At 44.5% G+C, this 20,009-nt stretch overlaps 1 protein-coding gene and 1 long non-coding RNA gene across 4 annotated transcripts in view; one reads left to right on the top strand and one right to left on the bottom strand.

Moving 5' to 3' along the window:
• Nucleotides 1-1,866: 1,866 nt before the first annotated feature.
• Nucleotides 1,867-20,009, bottom strand: part of UTP4 (UTP4 small subunit processome component) — a 38,595-nt gene continuing 20,452 nt past the window's right edge. For all 3 annotated transcript variants that reach the window (XM_015126490.3, XM_028840817.2, XM_077984430.1), the window contains exons 9-17: nt 16,953-17,049; nt 16,223-16,287; nt 14,721-14,843; nt 13,547-13,703; nt 10,363-10,469; nt 7,083-7,178; nt 5,075-5,260; nt 3,425-3,535; nt 1,867-2,070 (exon numbers count right to left, since the gene is read on the bottom strand). In XM_015126490.3, the coding sequence (XP_014981976.2) occupies nt 1,954-2,070; nt 3,425-3,535; nt 5,075-5,260; nt 7,083-7,178; nt 10,363-10,469; nt 13,547-13,703; nt 14,721-14,843; nt 16,223-16,287; nt 16,953-17,049 (1,059 nt within the window). In that variant the 3' untranslated portion in view covers nt 1,867-1,953. The remainder of the gene's footprint in view (nt 2,071-3,424; nt 3,536-5,074; nt 5,261-7,082; nt 7,179-10,362; nt 10,470-13,546; nt 13,704-14,720; nt 14,844-16,222; nt 16,288-16,952; nt 17,050-20,009) is intronic.
• LOC144337680 (uncharacterized) lies at nt 11,106-14,275 on the top strand. The gene is made up of 3 exons (XR_013411094.1): nt 11,106-11,315; nt 11,755-12,390; nt 12,510-14,275. It is a non-coding gene; the product is annotated as an uncharacterized LOC144337680 (long non-coding RNA).

The following is a 20,009-nucleotide window of genomic DNA, read 5'->3' as shown; positions in this document are numbered from 1 at the left end:
AAAGGACAGGATCTTCAGTAAGCTAAAAAGGTCCCTAACAGTCCAGTCTAATCCAGACTGGAAAAATATACCTTACAGAAAAAAATTTATTCAACATGAGGCAAGTTTTTTTACACAGGTGACCTAAAAAGTTGCAGGTATTTTTTCTTTGAGAGAGGGTCTCAAAAAAAATCCAGGCTAGAGTGCAGTGGCGTGCTCAGCTTCTTCCTCCTGGGCTCAAGCAATCCTCCCACCTCAGCCTCCTGAGAAGCTGGTACTACAGGTGCTTGCCACCACACCTGGCTAATTTTTGTATGTTTTGTAGGGATGGAGTTTCACCATGTTGCCCAGGCTGGTCTCAAAGTCCTCAGTTCAAGCGATTTGCCAGTCTCAGCCTTCCACAGTGCTGGGATTACAGGTGTGAGCCATGGCACCCAGCAGGTATTTGTTTAAATTACTCCTATCACTGTAAAACCTAACAAGTAGGGCAGAGGCAAACACATCTATTATAAATCTTATCATATCTGTTCTTTCTTATCAAACCTAAAATAGACTGTCCTTTATGTGATCAATTATTGGGCTCTGTTTATCTCTCTTATAATCTCTCTCTCTCTGTTAATTCTCCCCCCCTACATCTACCTTAAATCCTCATTTATTTTCCCTTTCCAGAATGGAGGGTGGGGCTAATCATAGCAAAATGTTTTTCACCAACCCTTCATTCATGATGTCACCAGAACCCACACACTTCTCTGCCCACACTTCAGCCGTCCATCCCCAAAACAAACAAACAAAAAGCACACATACTGGGTTTCCACGGGCATGCAACAGAATACATCCCGAGACGGGAAAGAAATCTATCTGCTCAGTTCAGTTAACTAGAGTTCTTCACTTTGTAATTTAAAGATCACATTAAAACTGGCCAGTTGATAACACACGTGGGAGTAACAATGTCAGAGCAGGTAGAAGAGAATGAAAAATGTGAAATACATGGTAGGCTCTCGGGTCCCCACCTCTACTCTTACTCCCTAACAAAATTCCTGCCTAGTGTTTCCTTTTTTTTTTTCTTTTTTAAGAGACAGGGTCTTACTATGTTGCCCAGGCTAGAGTGCAGTGGCTATTCACCCGTGATCATAGCACATTATGGTCTCAAACTCCTGAGCTCCAGTGATCCTCCCGAGTAGTTGGGACTACTGATGTGTGCCCAGCTCCTGTATCTTTTTTTTAAATATTGTATTTCTTTAGAGATAGGTTATCTCTATGTTGCCCAGGTTGGTCTCTGGACTCAAGTGATGCTCCCACCTCAGCCTCCTAAAATGCTGGGATTACAGGCATGAGCCACCACGCCTGGTCCTTCCATACTTTTGAAACCAGCATATAACAGGTAAAAAGGCAGTTAATGGGGCTGATAACCCAAGCTTCTTTTCCTTTTAAATAAAATTAACCGCTGACTGCCAAAGGTCAAAGGCATCTATTTTTTAGATGGAGCACTCCCTTATAATGCTGAAGTTGAAATTCTTCCTTGAACTCTTAAGGCTGATTATGGTTATTAGTGGTCAGGCTATCCTGAGTAAGTAATTACGGTCCTCTGCCCTCCAGGGCGAGGATGGGCAGATTCCATGCTGTTGCTTAGGCTGGGGGCTGGCAGGAAGTGAAGGCCATCAGCCCTCTGAAGCCTTAGGCGTGTAATAGGGAACAGAAGGCAAGTATCTTTTCTTCTGAGATTGCGGCCTACAGAATAAGCAGGACCCTATCAACATTAGATGAGTTTGCAGCTACTCAGCACATTATCCCAAATACAAATAACTCATTTGGAGTTTCCATTCACTTTCATTCAATGAAGAGAAATGACTGTCCATTATCTTGGAAAAAAACATTTATAATGCCTAGTCCTCAAGAATAACTTGTTTTATTACCATGATTTGTGAAAAGCGACAGGGTAGACAGTTCAAGGAAGGACACAGACAGTGCCCTGTTTTAGGTTCCAAATTTCTTCTTTTTAATGGGTGGTGGGAGCTGAGCAATGATGTCATCCAGAGGCCGTTCCACTGCCACGAGTGTTCTTTCATCCAAAAGATCCATGAAGAGTAGAGGCTGCAGAGGGATGATAATGATTCTATCAGGACTTACAATCCAGGGCTAGTCCTGAATGAACTGACTATAGGTAGACACCATCTAAACTAAAAGGTTAGCCTAGTTCAAGGCTCAAATGATTTAAATCTCTTGACAATCTTTCCTGCCCTGGGACTCAAAATAGTTGGAATGCATAAAAGCTTTTTTTTCTTTTTTAGAGATGGGGGTCTTGCTATGTTGCCCAGGCAGGAGAGCAGTGGCCACTCATAGACATGATCAACGTGCACTGAAGCCCTGAACTCCTGGGCAATGATCCTGCCTCAGTCTCCTGAGTAGCTGGGACAATAGGTAGGTGTGCACTGCTGCACCTGGCTCAAGACTGGGAACTTAACTGAGTTTACTCATAAAAGGTCTCAGCAGGATTTTTTTACATTTCTCTGGATAGAAAATCTATGCTTCTTATATCTCAAGAATCAGTGTTAGGCAAGGACTTTAAAGCCTAAATTATTATTTTTTTTAAAAGATAGAATCTCAACGTCACCCAGGCTGGAGTACAGTGGTGCAATCATACTCACTGCAGCCTTGAACTCCTGAGCAGAAGCTATCCTCCCATCTCAGCCTCTTGAGCAGCTGGGACTACAGGCATGTTCCACCACACCCAACTACTTTTTGTGTGTGTGTATATATATGTATATATATATTTTTTTGTAGAGACAGGTTCTCACTATGTTGCCCAGACTGGTCTTGAACTCCAGCCTCAGCCTCCTAGAGTGCTGAGATTATAGGAGTGAATCACCATACCAGACTAAGGCAACTGACAACTGGCAAGTTACAAATGCATCAAGAAGCTAATCACATTTGAGTAATTTACAGACCTCGCCTCTTTTTTGTGAATAGTGATGGGGTTTTGCCATGGTGCCCAGGTATTTGAGTAGTGCCCAGGTTGGTGCCCAGGCTGGTCTTGAACTCCTGGGCTGAGGAGATCCACCTGCCTTGGTGTCCCCCAAAGTGCTGGGATTACAGGTATGAGCTACCAAGCCCAGCCTGCTTGACATTTATCCTATGGAACACTCCAACAAGCAAAATTTAAAAGCCAGCTTTCACGCCAACAAAGACTCTACCTCAGTGCCAACGTTTCTCACTACTCACGCATTTCATTTTGGTTAAGTATGATGTGCCTGCCTCTAACCTACTAAGGCAAAAACAATAAAACATATACAAGGGACAGCCAGCTTCAAAAAGGTGATTTGTTTCCCACAATCCAGGTTCTCTGCATGGAAACTGAAGGTGCTCTTATCTTCCAATTGTGGAGTTTATTACATTTTGATATCACAAAGGAACCAACTATCCAGAATAACAACACAAGATGTTTTACCTTATATATCTTAGAAATTTTAAAAGCATGAGCTGTGCGCCTCCGGACGACATCTGATTCATTCGTGGGAGGAAATGGATTGTAGAGTAAGGTTTTGTCATTTGGAAGGGGCTAAAAAGACAAAGATACATTGTTTAAATGGTTACTTCTATTGGGCTTCCACAGACCAAAGATCTGTAGTGCATTTTTAGCCCAACATCATCTTCTAACCATCATATATATTCAGTACCTCCCTGACATTTGTTAATTCAGGAAAACAGCTGTAGCCATGATACTTCTATTCAGAAAAACTAGGGGGGAAAAAAGAAGAAAAGGAGAAAGAGAGAGAAAGAGCTGAAGCTACTCTTGCAGCCACACCACAGAGGGTTGGGAGTATGAGGCTAACAGAGCTTGTTACTCCATGCAGCAAGATCAAAGGGCCCTTCTGGGGCTTTTGGCCTGTCTCATCAGTAACACTTGGTCAGAAAGGAACAAACTGGCAAGTGCAGGAGCTCAGCCCACACAGGCTCTGTGCTTTCTAGACTCTCCCCCAACCAGATCACAGACTGGACAAGTGACTGAAGTTCTCCCCAGGCAAAACATCAACACAAACCACCCCTGCTGATGTCACTGACACCTCGGGGTGGCCTCTGGCCAAACAAATGATATTTTGTCTCTGACTTCCTTGGGAAATGGCTATGCCTACTATAGGGAAGCGATGAACTTAAAACCAATGCTTGGGAAAAAATGATCTGGGCTCAATTACAAGAGGCAAGAGAGTGGGAGGGGCCCTTCCTGTATCACTCATCTTGCAGAAGGCACTTGTCAGCCAGCTCTGCTTCCCACACCCAGAGGTCGCAGGGCCCACGAGATGATTCCAATGACACATCCCTGTGCACACCTCCTTTAGAGCCATCTGCTGCTTTCCCCCATGTTCCTTCCACCCCCACCTTCACAGACACACCAAAACACCGTGTCATGGTTGTAATCTAAACCCAAAGTGCAGGACAGGCATGGCCACAATGCTTCTAGGAAACAAAGCACCTACCCAGAAAAGATATAAATTCAGGGCGAATCAAAACAGCAGATGGCAAAGAGGACAGAATCTAAAACTGAAGAAAATGCTCATATCCCATCTAAATCACAGCCATGAAGAATTTTCCTAGCTAGGTTTTTCGGAGATGTTAAGACCAGTTCCTCAAGCCTGCAGACAGCATTTCAGTAGCTTCAGCCAAGGGGTACAGAGGTCAAAACCTCAGCCTGTACCTCCTTTAATGAAATCATGTTATTCAGATATCCCAGAGTTCAAAGTTGGAAGCAAGTTACCCAAATCACTGATTCTTCCTGATGAGGGTCACCTTCTGAATACTGGCCTAATCACTTTTCTGTGTAAGATTTATGTGCTCACTGGCAAAGCAGAGAAATAGTCAAATCAGCAAAAGCCAGTACACAAAGGCCAGCCCCTTCCCTGAGAACCTCCCGAAGAACTGTGGGAACACAAACCAGGGAAAAACAAAGGCCTCTCTCCTCCAAGAAATGTACTAGCTACCTCTATTCTGATTTACTAGCTACTTTTATTCTGATTCTCCTTCCTCTTATCTTATTGTACTTGTTGCTTTTAGAACTTGAAGATTCAGAAGAAGATTTGGGAGGTAGCAGTGAAGAACTCACCAATGACTTGTCAATGATGCAGAACATGTAGGCATCATGGAGAAGGATGTGCATCGGTCTCTTGGGATGAAAACTGATGTGTGTGATAGGAGTATCCCTTTGGAGCCAAAGGTGGTGAAAGCCCTGCTTCTGGACAGTCCGGCTCCAATCTGTATACTGTTTGTCTGGGATGCTGTACTCAAATACCTGAGGAAGGACGTGACACAGAGAAATGCAGGCTGGTACTCAGAAAGACCAGAAGGGCATTCTCATTCCTAACCAGAAAGTATCTACACAAACCTTCAGCTCCCACCACTCTTTTTTTTTTTTGAGATGATGTCTTGCTCTGTTGCCCAGGCTGGAGTTGGAGTGTAGTAGCTTGATCTCGGCTCTCTGCAAGCTCCGCCTCCCGAGTTCAAACCATTCTCCTGCCTCAGCTTTCCGAGTAGCTGGGACTATAGGCACCTGCCACCACGCCCAGCTAATTTTTTGTATTTTTAGTAGAGACGGGGTTTCACCGTGTTAGCCAGGATGGTCTCGATCTCCTGACCTCGTGATCTGCCTGACTTGGCCTCCCAAAGTGCTGGGATTACAGGCATGAGACACTGCGCCTGGCCCATCTTTTTAGAGCTATTTTATGCACATAATACATAGTGTCCTGTATCTTGCTTTTCTTGCTCAGTGTTATATCATGGAGACTGACCCACATTAATATACATATACATCAGTCATGCCCATTCTGAAACATACAACACTCCACTCATTTTATGCATGTATCATGATTTACTTATCCAGTCTGCTTAGTGGACATTAGCTTGTTTCATATCTTTGTCTACTACAACAAAGTTGCAATGAACTGTCTCTGTATAAATGTCTTTTTGCACAGCTAAAAGCATATATATATATATATATATATATATATATGAACTCTTAGAATTGAAATTCCTAAGTCAAAGATCATGTGGACTTAAAAAATTTTAAGATATTGCCAAAATGTCCTCCAAAATGGTTAGGATAATGTTCACAATGTGTGAGAGTACTGTTTCCCTACACCCTCACAACACTGTATATTATCAAGTCTTTGATCTTTGCTAATCTAACAGATATAAAAGACTTCCCATTAGTTTTACTTTCAGAAGCACTTAAGGGACTAAGTGCCAGTAAAAGGTATCGGGGGGAACATTATCATTATGTGGGACAAAGGCAAACATGTGGCTTCACTACTCTTTCAGTCTTTGGTCAAGGACTCAAATCTATAAAACTGAGAGATTTCACTTTTTGGACAGTGTGTATGTGTGTGCATGTTTGAGTGTAAAAACTGACCATCAAAGCAGTAAGCATCATTTGCCTAGCAGTCTACTTAAATGTGCTTCCCAGATGACATTTAATCTTTCCAACAGCTCACGGAGGTAGATATTATCATCTCCAATTTTACGGATGAATTATTGATAACTCCCTAATATAATTATTATTTCCTAATGTATTCTACAGCCCAGGTGTTTTTTTTTTTCTTTTTTTTAAAGATCTCCTTATAATTACAAACTCCTTATAAATTGGTATAGAAAAAAGTAGATTAGGTTCTAATTTTGGCTGAGATTAGGTACCTGATCTTACTAGTGCTTGATTTCCTCATCGGCAAGGGTAAAGGTGAATGATACAATCTTTTAGTCACTTTCAACTCTCAAAATCTTATTCCATCCCATACCCAGTTTAACACCCAAGCCCATGTCATCTCTCCTCTAAAACAATCAGGAAAATGAGTACTTCAAAACTCCTCCTCCCTCTTGTGATTCTTTACTCTAGAATCTTAGCACTTCTCCATTTAAACTGCATCCCATCAAACCAATGCATATTGCTGGCCTATGATGAGCCCAGACAGGCAAGGAAGCTTTACTTACTTCACACAGGAGAAAACTACCTTATATCCTCCAACACCTTCAAAGAAAGGCTCCCTGTAACTGCCTAATATCCCAGCTTCCAGGTTACTATCCAGCAGGAAGGCATTAGAAAGCACTGGAATCTCCCTTACCTGCTGGTCCGAATGAGCGATGACAAGGTTGTTGGTATTAGGGGCAATGGCCATAGCAGTCACTGGGAAATTGTAAGCAGGCACCGTGCAGTGAAGCTGGGAACGAATAACAAACACAAGGGGCAACTCTAAGTGACACTTTTCCTCAGCAAAGACTGAATGGTCTAGGTCAGGGGTTTAAATAGTGCTCCTCAGAACTCAAAAGGGTTCTAGAGAAGTTCCATAAATTTCAGGCATTTCCCCAACCAATGAACTTTCATTTCTTTACTTTTTCTTTTTTTTTTTTGAGATGGAGTTTCACTCTTGTCACCCCGGCTCGAGTGCAGTGGTGCGATCTCGGCTCACTGCAACCTCCGCCTCTTGGGTTAAAGTGATTCTCCTGCCTCAGCCTCCCGAGTAGCTGGGATTACAGGAGCCTACTACCACACCTGGCTAATTTTTTGTATTTTCTTTTTTTTTTTTGAGATGGAGTTTCACTCTTTCTCCCAGACTGGAGTGCAATGGCATGATCTTGGCTCACTGCAACCTCCACCTCCCAGTTTCAAGGGATTCTCCTGCCTCAGCCTCCCGAGTAGCTGGGATTACAGGTGCCCGCCACCATTGCCGGTTAATTTTTGTATTTTTAGTAGAAACGGGGTTTCACCACGTTGGCCAGACTGGTCTTGAACTCCTGACCAAGGTGATCCACCCACCTCGGTCTCCCAAAGTGTTGGGATTACAGATGTGAACCACCACACCTGGCTTAATTTTTGTATTTTTAGTAGAAACAGGGTTTCACCATGTTGGCCAGGTTGGTCTCCAACTCTTGGCCTCGTGATCCACCCACCTCGGCCTCCCAAAGTGCTGGGATTACAGGCGTAAGCCACTACACTGGTCCTCATTTTCTTAAGAAAGCCTATTGGTTGGCCAGGTGCTAAAAAATTAGCCGGGCATGGTGGCATGCACCTGTAATCCCAGCTACTCAGGAGGATGAGGCAGGAGAACTGCTTGAACCCAGGAGGCAGAGGTTGCAGTGAGCAGAGACTGTGCCACCACACTCCAGCCTGGGCAACAGTGTGAGACTCTGTCTCAAAAAAAAAAAAAAAAAAGGCCAGGCGCAGTGGCTCATGCCTGTAATCCCAGCACTTTGGGAGGCCGAGACGGGCGGATCACGAGGTCAGGAGATCAAGACCATCCTGGCTAACACGGTGAAACCCTGTCTCTACTAAAAATACAAAAAATTAGCCGGGCGTGGTAGCGAGTGCCTGTAGTCCCAGCTACTCGGGAGGCTGAGGCAGGAGAATGGCATGAACCCAGGAGGTAGAGCTTGCCGTGAGCTGAGATCGCACCACTGCACTCCAGCCTGGGTGACAGAGTGAGACTCTGTCTCAAAAAAAAAAAAAAAAAAAAAAAAAAAAATATATATATATATATATATATACACACACACACACATACATACATGCATACATATATGCCTACTGGCTGGGCGCAGTGGCTCACACCTGTAGCTATAGCACTTTGGAAGGGCCAGGGAGGGAGGAACATTTGAGTCCACGAGTTCAAGACCAGCCTGGGCAACATAGCAAGACCCCCATCTCTACTTAAAAAAAAAAAAAAAAAATTAGCTAGGTGTGGTGGGGCTCGCCTGTAGTCCCAGCTAGTCAGGACACTGAGGTGGGAGGATTGCTTGAGCCCAGAGGTCAAGGCTGCAGTGAGCTGTGACTGTGCCACTGCACTCAGTCTAGTTGACAGAGTGAAACCTTGTCTCAAAAAAATAAAAAGCGGCCGGGCGCGGTGGCTCAAGCCTGTAATCCCAGCACTTTGGGAGGCCGAGGCGGGTGGATCACGAGGTCAGGAGATCGAGACCATCCTGGCTAACACGGTGAAACCCCGTCTCTACTAAAAATACAAAAAACTAGCTGGGCGTGGTGGCGGGCGCCTGTAGTCCCAGCTACTCGGAGGCTGAGGCAGGAGAATGGCGTGAACCCGGGAGGCGGAGCTTGCAGTGAGCCGAGATCGCGCCACTGCACTCCAGCCTGGGCGACACAGTGAGACTCCGTCTCAAAAAAAAAATATATATATATAAAAAAATAAAAAATAAAAAGCATATTTAACTGCTTACAAAACTAACAGCATTTGTGAAGAACTGAGAGTAAAGCCTTTCCCTCCGAGTAAATCCATCTGTACAAACTGCTTATAAATGTGTTATTGAATAGGGAGTCTATGGCTCTACACCAGGTTTAAAAGAATTTAATGCCTAGGCATGGCTTTTTATGTACAATTGCAAAGCATGTGCACGCTACACACACTCTTTAAATACTAGGCAAGGCTCAAAGACAAGTGCTCAGTACATGCTCCTACCATAATGCAACGAAGGTTACGCTATGCAGTTAACAGGTAAACCCATTAAGTATTGCAGTTTGATGTTATTCTATACACTTTTAATGCTTATTGCAAGTTTTGGATAGTTCGAATCTGATTCTTATGATGAAGATGAGGACTTGTAAGGGATCACTAATGACTCAATTTATGACTGACGGTGTCATTACTGATTAGTGAAAAATGTTTTCCCAGCATTCCTTTTTCGAAGTTTTGATTATGTTTATCTTGAGATTACAAGGCAAGCCATGAAAGGAACTCTTATCTGCAACTATTTGTCTGTGTATATCAGAATTTTCCTCCCGAAAATATAGAAAGAACCTGGATGTGTTTACATCACCCACAAATCATTAATTTCAAATTTCCAGGTGTGAATGATTTCACTGATTCCATTAGCTGCTTTTAATGTTATACAGTATAGCTTCTGGGTTCCATAAAAATAAAACAGGAGGCCGGACGCGGTGGCTCACGCCTGTAATCCCAGCACTTTGGGAGGCTGAGGCGGGTGGATCACGAGGTCAGGAGATGGGAGACCATCCTGGCTAACACGGTGAAACCCCATCTCTACTAAAAATACAAGAAAATTAGCCAGGCGTGGTAGCGGGCACCTGTAGTCCCAGCTACTCAGGAGGCTGAGGCAGGAGAATGGCGTGAACCCAGGAGGCAGAGCTTGCAGTGAGCTGAGATCGTGCCACCGCACTCCAGCCCGGGCGACAGAGCGAGACTCCACCTCAAAAAAAAAAAATAAAATAAAATAAAAAAATAAAACAGGATTCCAAACCTGGAAAAATCATTGGTTAAAAAGAAAAAAGTCTAATACATTTCCAGGTCATGCCAATCTGCCTTGAATCTTGTAACTGCAGGGTGAACTGGCTCCTGTAAAATGGTTCAAACTGCTGCCATTAAGCCCTATGCTCACCTTTAGCTGTTTTACATTGTAGACATGGACTCCAGCACTGGTACCTGACGCAGCTAGCCAATTCCCATCTGAACTGACTGCCAAAAGACACATGGCCTCCACCGTTCCTGTGAGGACAGAACAGTTACATCTCTGAATTCACACAGTGTCCACAGCCAGCCCTGCCCTGGAGATGATGGCAAAAACCAAGGAGACCCTCAGAGTTTTAAATCACTGCCAGGATAATTTGCTGATCACTGTGCAAATTAGTTCTAGATGCTAATGTTTCTACTTTTTTCATCTACTTATTTAGCCATCCCGCCTGTAAAGAGGGTCCAGAGAGATAAAACAGAAGTTATTAGTTCCTCAGGCCTAAGACACTGCTTACTATAGGAATAGAGAATCACAGTAGCATCTGCCACTAAAATACATACTTTAACTGTTTCAAACTCCTTTCCTACCAAACGTTTTTTTGTTTGTTTTTGAGACACAGTCTCGCTCTGTCACCCGGGCTGGAATGCAGTGGTGGATCTCCGCTCACTCCAACCTCCAACTCCCGAATTCAAGTGATTCACCTGCCTCAGCCTCCCAAGTAGCTGGGATTACAGGCGCCCACCATCATGCCTGGCTAATTTTTGTATTTTTAGTAGAGACGGGGTTTCACCATGTTGGCTGGGCTGGTCTTGAACTCCTGACCTCAGATGATCCACCTACCTTGGCCTCCCAAAGCGGTGGGATTACAGGCGTGAGCCACCACGCCCAGCCTTTTTTTTTTTTTTTTTTTTTTTTTTGAGACGGAGTCTCACTCTGTCATCAGGCTGGAGTGCAGTGGCACAATCTTGGCTCACTGCAACCTCTGCCTCCCAGGTTCAAGCCATTCTCTTGCCTCAGCCTCCCAAGTAGCTAGGACTACAGGCGTGCACCACCACGCCCAGCTAATTTTTGCATATTTAGTAGAGATGGGGTTTCACCATGTTGGCCAGCATGGTCTCGATCTCTTGACCTCATGATCTGCCCGCCACGGACTCCCAAAGTGCTGGGATTACAGGCGTGAGTCACCGTGTCCGGCCCCAAATTTTTTTTTAAATCAAAATTATGGACAGGCCAGGTGTGGTGGCGCACACCTATAATCCCAGCACTTTGGGAGGCGGAGGTAGGTGGATCACCTGAGGTCAAGAGTTCGAGACCAGCCTGGCCAAGATGGTGAAACCCCCATCTCCACTAAGAGTACAAAAAAAATTTAGCTGGGCGTGATGGCAGGTGCCTGTAATCCCAGCTACTTGGAGTCTGAGGCAGGAGAATCACTTGAACCTGGGAGGCAAAGGTTGCAGTGAGCCAAGATGGTGCCAATGTACTCCAGCCTGGGCGACAAGAAACTCCATCTTTTGAAACTCTTTTGAAATTCTGTCTCAGAAAAAAAAAAAAAGTTACGGACAAACAGCAAGTTAAATAGACTTGAAGCATATCTTTAATTTATTGAGTGCCTGCTGTATATTTAGCACTAAGGGAGGATGGGCACGTCTGAGCCATCTTTGTCATCTAGAGACTTTAAACCAATCTGGCAACACAACAACTAGTGTGGGATAAAAATTGGACAGTGATGTTCTATGCCAAAATGCGTGCTGCATGTAACGCCCCCAAACGATAACACGGCTTTATAACAAGCATAACCTAGCTGCCAAAGGATGGGTGGTGATGAGGTAAAAAGGATGGGGAACAGTGCAAGCTAAGTGACTAGAATATGCAGGTTTGAGGGCTGTGAAGAAACCAGCTTGACTACAAGGGGAAGTGAGATGAGAGAAGTGGAAAAAATAAAGTCATATATATAATGCAGAGCTGAAGCTCAAGGAGTGCTAGATATAAATAGCCTAAGTTTTGTAATAAAAACATACATAGTTAATAGTCAGTTTGATTTATCTGACCCCTAACTTGTGGGTTTCTTCTCCTGTAGGCTTCTGGATCAGCTTATCAACAGTGAGAGTTGAGGATAAAAGAGGTGACTTTCACTAGGCATGGTGACTCAAACCTGTAATCCCAGCACTTTGGGAGGCCAAGGCAGGAGGATTGCTTGAGCCCAGGAGTTCAAGACCAGGCTGGGCAACATGGTGAAACCCTGTCTCTACAACAACTTAGCTGGGTATGGTGGCATGCTCCTGTGTACTTGGGAGGCTGAGGTGGAAGGATTACCTGAGCCTGGTGAGGTCGAGGCTGCAGTGAGCCATAATCACACCACTGCACTCCAGCCTCGGCAACAGAGTGAGGCCATTTCAAAAAAAAAAAAAAAGAGTTGACTTTCCAGGTTGATGGGAGTTTAAATGACAGTGAAGAAGCAGCTACAATCCAGGACAAGGGAGAGGGGAAAGGCCCATGGGAAGTATCCAAACAACTACCAGCTTAATTAAGCTGGAAACTGAGTCTAAGTCCTTAGCAGCCATAGCTAGCTACACAGCCACACTCATTCATTAATAATCACGTTCTCAAGGAAAACAGAAAAATTCTCAGGAACATTAAATGACCACAGGCAATTAAACTGCATGTATAATAATACTTTTGGGGCAGGCACAGTGGCTCATGCCTATAATCTCAGTTGGGAGGGCAGGATGGGAGGATCACTTGAGCCCAGGAGTTCAAGACCAACCCTGTCAACATAATGAGCCCATCTCTACAAAAAAAAAATGAAAAAATTAGCTGGGCATAGTGGTGGGCGTCTGTAGTCCCAGCTACTCAGGATGCTGAGATAGGAAGATAACTTGAGCCCAGGAGGTCGAGGTGGCAGTGATCTATGATTGTACCTTTTTATAAGCAAACAACCAAAAAAAGCAACATGCCCACAAAATACGTATATACAAACACATATTAGAAAATACCAAAATATTAATGGTAGCTATTTCTGGGTATCAGGATTGCATACGACTTTAACTTTCTTCGTGTTCTGCTAACAAACTAAGGATGATGAAACTTCTCTGGCCCCAAATAAGGAATCAAAAACCCAGTGAGAAAAGAGTAGGTGTGAAGAACATTGCATATCTCATCGAGAGTCTTCTTCTGCCAGCTATCTCCTCCTACTTGAAACTGCAAACATATGAGTGAGTGGATCTGTAGGGTAGGAAGAACATGAGGGAACCCCCAACATGGAGGCTTAAAAGGAAAAAAGTTACATCTCAGACATGACAAGTCTCCCCATGGCCAATTACCAGATTCCCACCTGACTGAGGCTGGAAAGCATGCAGGTGCTTGAAGCTTCCTCCCGACAGCTGAACAATATGCAGAGCTCCTTGATTTGATGCCACAAAGAGCTTTGTTGAATCTTCAGAAAACAAAATCTGAAGGGCACAGCGAAGGAATGGTGGCATTTTGGAAACCTTTGGGTGAACCAATAATAAAAGTGAGAGAAGGGAGACCTACAGCCCATCAGAAACAATCACAGCTAGGCTTAAGTTACATTAATGCTCCCTGTCTCTAAGTAAGCCAACTGACTCAGGGCACAGAACACTGGTTTCTCTCCAGAAACCTATACATCCCCCTTTCATCTCTTCAGTACATATTCACTTCCCTATCAAGGAAATAACTAAGTCACACATGAAACCACTAAACAGAAAAGCCTTAACTTTACTGCCTGTAGGGCATTACCCTATCCCTCTAAGAACATATTTCAAAACTTCAAAATGGAAATAAAGGCCGGGTGTGGGCTAGGTGCAGTGTCTCAAACCTGTAATCACAGCACTTTGGGAGGCCGAGGGGACGGATCACCTGAGGTCAGGAGTTCAGGACAGCCTGGCCAACGTGGTCAAACCCCATCTCTACTAAAAACACAAAAATTAGCTGGGTCTGGTGGTGGGCACCCGTAATCCCAGCTACTCGGGAGGCTGAGGCAGGAGCACTCCGGCCTGCGTGACAAGAGCGAAAGTCGGTCAAAAAAAAAAAAAAAAAAAAGCCAGGCGCAGTGGCTCACGCCTGTAATCCCAGCACCCAGCACTTTGGGAGGCCGAGGCAGGTGAGTCACCTGAGGTCAGGAGTTCAGGACCAGTATGGCCAATGGGTGGTGAAACCCCATCTCTACTAAAAATAGGAAAATCAGCCAGGTGTGGTGGTGGGCGCTTGTAATCCCAGCTACTCAGGAGACGGAAGCAGAAGAATCTCTTGAATCCAGGAGGCAGAGGTTGTAGTGAGCCAAGACCGCACTGGGCGACAAGAGCAGAACTCCGTCTCAAAAAAATAAATAAATAAATAAATAAAACAGCTTTGTAACAGCTCTCTCCAAATCTCCAAATAGTTTTTAACTGAGCAAGGATTCACATCCAGTTGATTTCCACTTCACACAAAAATGACATATTTAGGAAGTTTCCTCTTATGTGACCAGACATTGGACTATCACTTACCCTTTTGAGGCTTATATTGTCATGTTCATAATTCAGCCGATAGAGAAAAAACCGAGAAACTGTAGAATAGGCTATCCAACTTCCACACGGGGAGATACAGCTGCAGATAATGTTCTCAGGACCCTGGCAATATCAAGAATCAAGATGAACGTACAATTAAACTTCACATAACGAGGTGCACTGGGACATGACGCCTCAAGCTCTTGCCACTCTGGACATATCCACAGATATCTATACATAATCTCGATCCTCGTGTGGTCTGCGTTACTACGATGATCTCAGAGGCAGAGTACCTAAAAGGCGTGGCTTTGATTTCCAAATCCAAGAATGGAGGTCTATTCTTATTTTGGCCTTTTGAATACTTCATAGATAGCCTCATACTATACCCCAACTTCAGAAACCTGAGCAGGGAGGCATTTACTGAAGGAAAGCTCAGGAGGATAGGTGGTTTGGAGTACTTATTTTCTGTTTTGTCTACAACGTTCTGCTTTAAAGACTTCTAAGAAATAGCAAATGAAAAACATTTGGAAGCCAGGTCCGGTGAGTCGTGCCTGTAATCCCAGCACTTTGGGAGGCAGAGGTGGAGGACTGCTTGAGCCCAGGAGTTCAAGATCTGTCTGGGCAACATGGTAAAACCCTGGATCTACAAAAAATTAGCCGGGCATGGTGGTGCACACCTGTAGTCCCAGCTACCCGGGAGGGTGAAGTGGGAGGATCACCTGAGCCTGGGAGGTTGAGGCTGCAGTGAGTCGTGATGGTGCCACTGCTCTCCAGCCTGGAAAACACACTGAGACCCTGCCTCAAAAAGTAAGCAAACAAACAAAAAACCAACCAACCAAACAAACAAAAAAGAGTCTGGAGAATAAAGAAAAGTTGAAAGTAACATTTATGTAATTTTTAAAAACTCACAAAACAAAATGTTTTTTTTCATTGTATACGCTTTTGTACTATTTGAGTTTTTAAAAATATGCACATGGCCAGGCGTAGTGGCTCATGCCTGTAATCCCAGCACTTTGGGAGGCCAAGGCGAGCGCATCACCTGCGATCGGGAGTTCAAGACCAGTCTGACCAACCCCGTCTTTACTAAAAATACAAAAAATTAGCTGGGCGTGGTGGCGCATGCCTGTAATCCCAGCTACTCAGGAGGCTGAACCAGGAGAATTGCTTGAACTCAGGAGGTGGAGGTTTCGGTGAGCCGAGATGGCGCCATTGCACTCCAGCCTGGGCAACAAGAGTGAAACTCTGTCTCAAAAACAGATGAATAAATAAATAAATGCACATTATTTTCATAATAATATCAAAAGAAGAGAAACCTATTTCCTGTATACATCCATCTAATAAATCCTCAATGTCCTACTTATAATCACAGGAAACCCAGTCCTGGTGACACAGTCCTTCATTCAAATAGTTTTAGAATTTATACAATTTGTGGTGTAAACTAACCTCAAAATTCAGAATGGGAAAAACGTTCTAGATTTCAGAGCCTAAACAAACTTCCTTACCTTTGTCTTCAGGTGCAGTAAATGATCTGCATTTTTAGAGAGTGGAAGAGTATCCCCATTCTTGCCTGAAACAAGAAACTTCCCTGAGATTTCTCTTATGAAAGAGAATTTGTACATTTTTTTTCTTCTAAAAAGTCACTCCCTGGAAGAATGGAATCTCTATCCGGGAGAAATCAGAAAAATGTAAGCTCACAACTTTTGAGGTGTATATGAAGAGGAAAACAGTGAGTACTTCCTTTGCTTCTACCTCTGATACATCACTAATTCCCTGAAGCTCTATTCCATAGCCAGGCACGCAGGTGGAGTCTGTGTGGCCTCAATTTTAATCCACTGCAAAAGAGAGGACTCACACATTTCCTTAATAGGTCACACAAAAAGGCCACTAGGCTGCCACTCCAATAAGATCCATGTGATCTTCTTTTTCGTACAGGATCATCATTACCCACCATTAAATCTTGTTATTTTCCAACAGCCTGTTTTCTTCTCAGTTACTACACCCTGCAGCGCACCACCACAAGCCATAAACCTTTAAGAGATGATTCAATATCCTACTAAAGATTCTAATACTCTAAATAACTTATTTGCTTTATCTAATGGGTGGGTAAACCATTAGTTAAAATGGACATAAAAGTCTACTTCAGTTTTTCTATAAGCAGAATTCCAACCGCAATTCTGATTTCTGGCTTCTCTCTCCAGTTTTCTTATTGAAAAAAACGTGCTCTCATTTTACCTGTTGCAACTGTGGATCCCAGTCGCCAAAGTTCCAAGTGATGAGCAAACTGGAAGAGGAGAAGCTGCCTCTTTTTAGAACAGGAAATGAGACGTCGCTATATCCAAGAATCAAAAAGTTAAAAATAAGTCAGGGTCATCTACTGCCTCAGTACCAGATACAGCAGCACCACCTTAGCACATTTTTTACTGCTGAAATCCATTTCCTTGACAAATATTTCCTAAGTACTCCCATATACCAGGCACTGCCCTGGGATCTATGAACACAATGATGAATTAAAACATAGCTACTGCTCTCAAGATGCTTCTAAAGGGGTGACACAGAACTAAATCAGCAATAAGACTTTAGTGTGACAAGAATTTTAACACGGCTAAACACAGTATGTACTGAAAACTAAGGAAAGAGGACTTCTAACCTAGACGTGTGGTGGTAAACATAGAAGTCCAGATGAGGTTCACTGGGAAAGACCAGTCAGGCGAAGGAGGCAGGGCAGAATGTTCTGAGGAGGGCGATGGCATGTGACATAGCTCAAAGGTAAGAGTATTTGCGGGAACAAAAAGACCTTGAGAGTGGCTAGCCTGGGTGGGGGTGCTACAAGCATGAGAGGTGCTACAGGAAGCTAAAGGGCCAGGCCTGGATGGAGACAGGTTCTATAAGACACACTAAGGAAACTGTCTTTATGCTGAAGCCAACAGGGATAATCAAAGGCTTTGAAGCATGCAGCAATGAACAAAGTTGCTTTAAAACAGATCAATGGGCCTGGAGCAGTGGCTCATGCCTGTAATCCCAGCACTTGGGAGGCTGAGGTGGGAGGATTGCTTGAGACCAGGAGTTTGAGATCGGCCTGGGCAAGATAGTGAGATCTTGTCTCTATTAAAAATAAACAAAAAATAAAAAAATTAGCCGAGGCTGGGCGCAGTAGCTCACGTCTCTAATCCCAGCACTTTGGGAGGCCGAGGCTGGTGGATCACCTGAGGTCAGGAGTTCGAAACCAGCGGGGCCAACATGGTGAAACGCCGTCTCCACTAAAAATACAACAATTAGCCGGGCGTGGTGGCAGATGCCTGTAATCCCAGCTACTAGGGAGGCTGAAGCAGGAGAATCGCTTGAACCCAGGAGACCGAGGTTGCAGAGAGCCGAGATCACACCACTACACTCCAGCCTGGGCAACAAGGGCAAAGCTCCGTCTCAAAAAAAAAAAAAAAGAAAAAGAAAAAAAGAAATTAGCTGAGCGTGGTGGCGGATGCCTGTGGTTCCAGCGACTCAGGAGGCTGAGGTGGGAAGACTTCTTGAGCTCAGGAAGCAGAGGTTACAGTGAGCCAAGATCACACCACTGCAATCCAGCCTGGGTGATGGAGCAAGACCTTGTCTCAAAAAAATAAAGACAAATAAAATAAAATAAAATAAGATCAATGAAGAATAGGCTAGAATGACACAAATGGAAATAAAAGGACATGATTAAGAAGCTACTGTAAAGGAACCCAGATGAGAAAAGACATTGATCCAAACTAGGATGATGCCAGCATAGACAAAGAGAAATGAATGACTCGATTCAAGAGATTATGAGGACTATGTTCAACTTTATCAAACTATATGCATTAAATATGTATGGTTTTTAATATATCAAATATGCCTCAATAGAGCTGTTGATCGACCGATCGATCAATCGATCTCTCTCTACAACATATGTATAAAGATACTCATGAGTAGACTCAATGAGGTTTACTGGTGGAATGAATGGGGCAGCAGGTGTGGGGAGCAAGTTCTCTAGCTTGGGAAGATGGTACCATTTACCTAGAACACTGGAAGCCTGGGTTTTCCTGCTCCCACCCAGAATAGAGCCTACTCTGAAAGACAAACTAACAAAATTCCCATAACCCACAACTAATTAGAAAAGGGAAAAATTCCCCCAGAAACTGAACTAGGTGTGCTGCTGCATATCTCCTACCCCCCATAAATGTCTTTGCAGTGGCTTGCCTCAAAAACAGAAGGAATGAAGAAGGAGCTACAGAAAGTCCTACAATATCTCCATGTCCCAGATGGTTAAAAAAAAAGCGGGGCTGGGTATGGTGGCTCACGCCTGTAATCCCAGCACTTTGGGAGGCCAAGGTGGCAGTATCACAAGGTCGGGAGATCAAGACCATCATCCTAGCTAACACAGTGAAACCCTGTCTCTACTAAGAATACAAAAAATTAGCCGGGTGTGGTGGTGGCGGGCACCTGTAGTCTCAGCTACTTGGAAGGCCGAGGCAGGAGAATGGCGTGAACCTGGGAGGCGGAGCTTGGAGTGGAGTTGCACCACTGCACTCCAGCCTGGGTGACAGAGTGAGCCTCCGTCTCAAAAAAAAAAAAAAGGCCTACAAGACTGAGCATGGTGGCTCATGCCTATAATCCCAGCACTTTGGGAGGCCGAGGCAAGCAGATTACCTGAGGTTGGGAGTTCTGAGACCAGCCTGACCAACATGGAGAAACCCAATCTCTACTAAAGATACAAAATTAGCCAAGTGCGGTGGCACATGCCTGTAATCCCAGCTACTCGGGAGACTGAGGTAGGAGAATCGCTTGAACCCGGGAGGTGGAGGTTGCGGTGAGCCAAGATCACGCCACTGCACTCCAGTCTGGGCAACAAGAACAAAATTCTGTCTCAGGCCGGGCGCGGTGGCTCACGCCTGTAATCCCAGCGCTTTGGGAGGCCGAGGCGGGCGGATCACAAGGTCAGGAGATCGAGACCACGGTGAAACCCCGTCTCTACTAAAAATACAAAAAATTAGCCGGGCGCGGTTGTGGGCGCCTGTAGTCCCAGCTACTCGGGAGGCTGAGGCAGGAGAATGGCGTGAACCCGGGAGGCGGAGCTTGCAGTGAGCCGAGATCGCGCCACTGCACTCCAGCCTGGGCGACAGAGCGAGACTCCGTCTCAAAAAAAAAACAAAAAAAAAAAAAAACAAAATTCTGTCTCAAAAAAAAAAAAAAAAGTCCTACAAATTTGCCAAGCGTGAGCTGTGTTCAGAGCCTTGTGGGACAGGGGGACAAAGGGATGGGGAGATGAGGGGTTGGCAG

This window comes from Macaca mulatta, chromosome 20 (genome assembly GCF_049350105.2).
Source record: "Macaca mulatta isolate MMU2019108-1 chromosome 20, T2T-MMU8v2.0, whole genome shotgun sequence".
In the NCBI taxonomy this organism is placed as follows: Eukaryota; Metazoa; Chordata; class Mammalia; order Primates; family Cercopithecidae; genus Macaca; species Macaca mulatta.
Note: the sequence above shows the minus strand (reverse complement) of the source record. Positions and strands in the feature narration are given on the sequence as shown.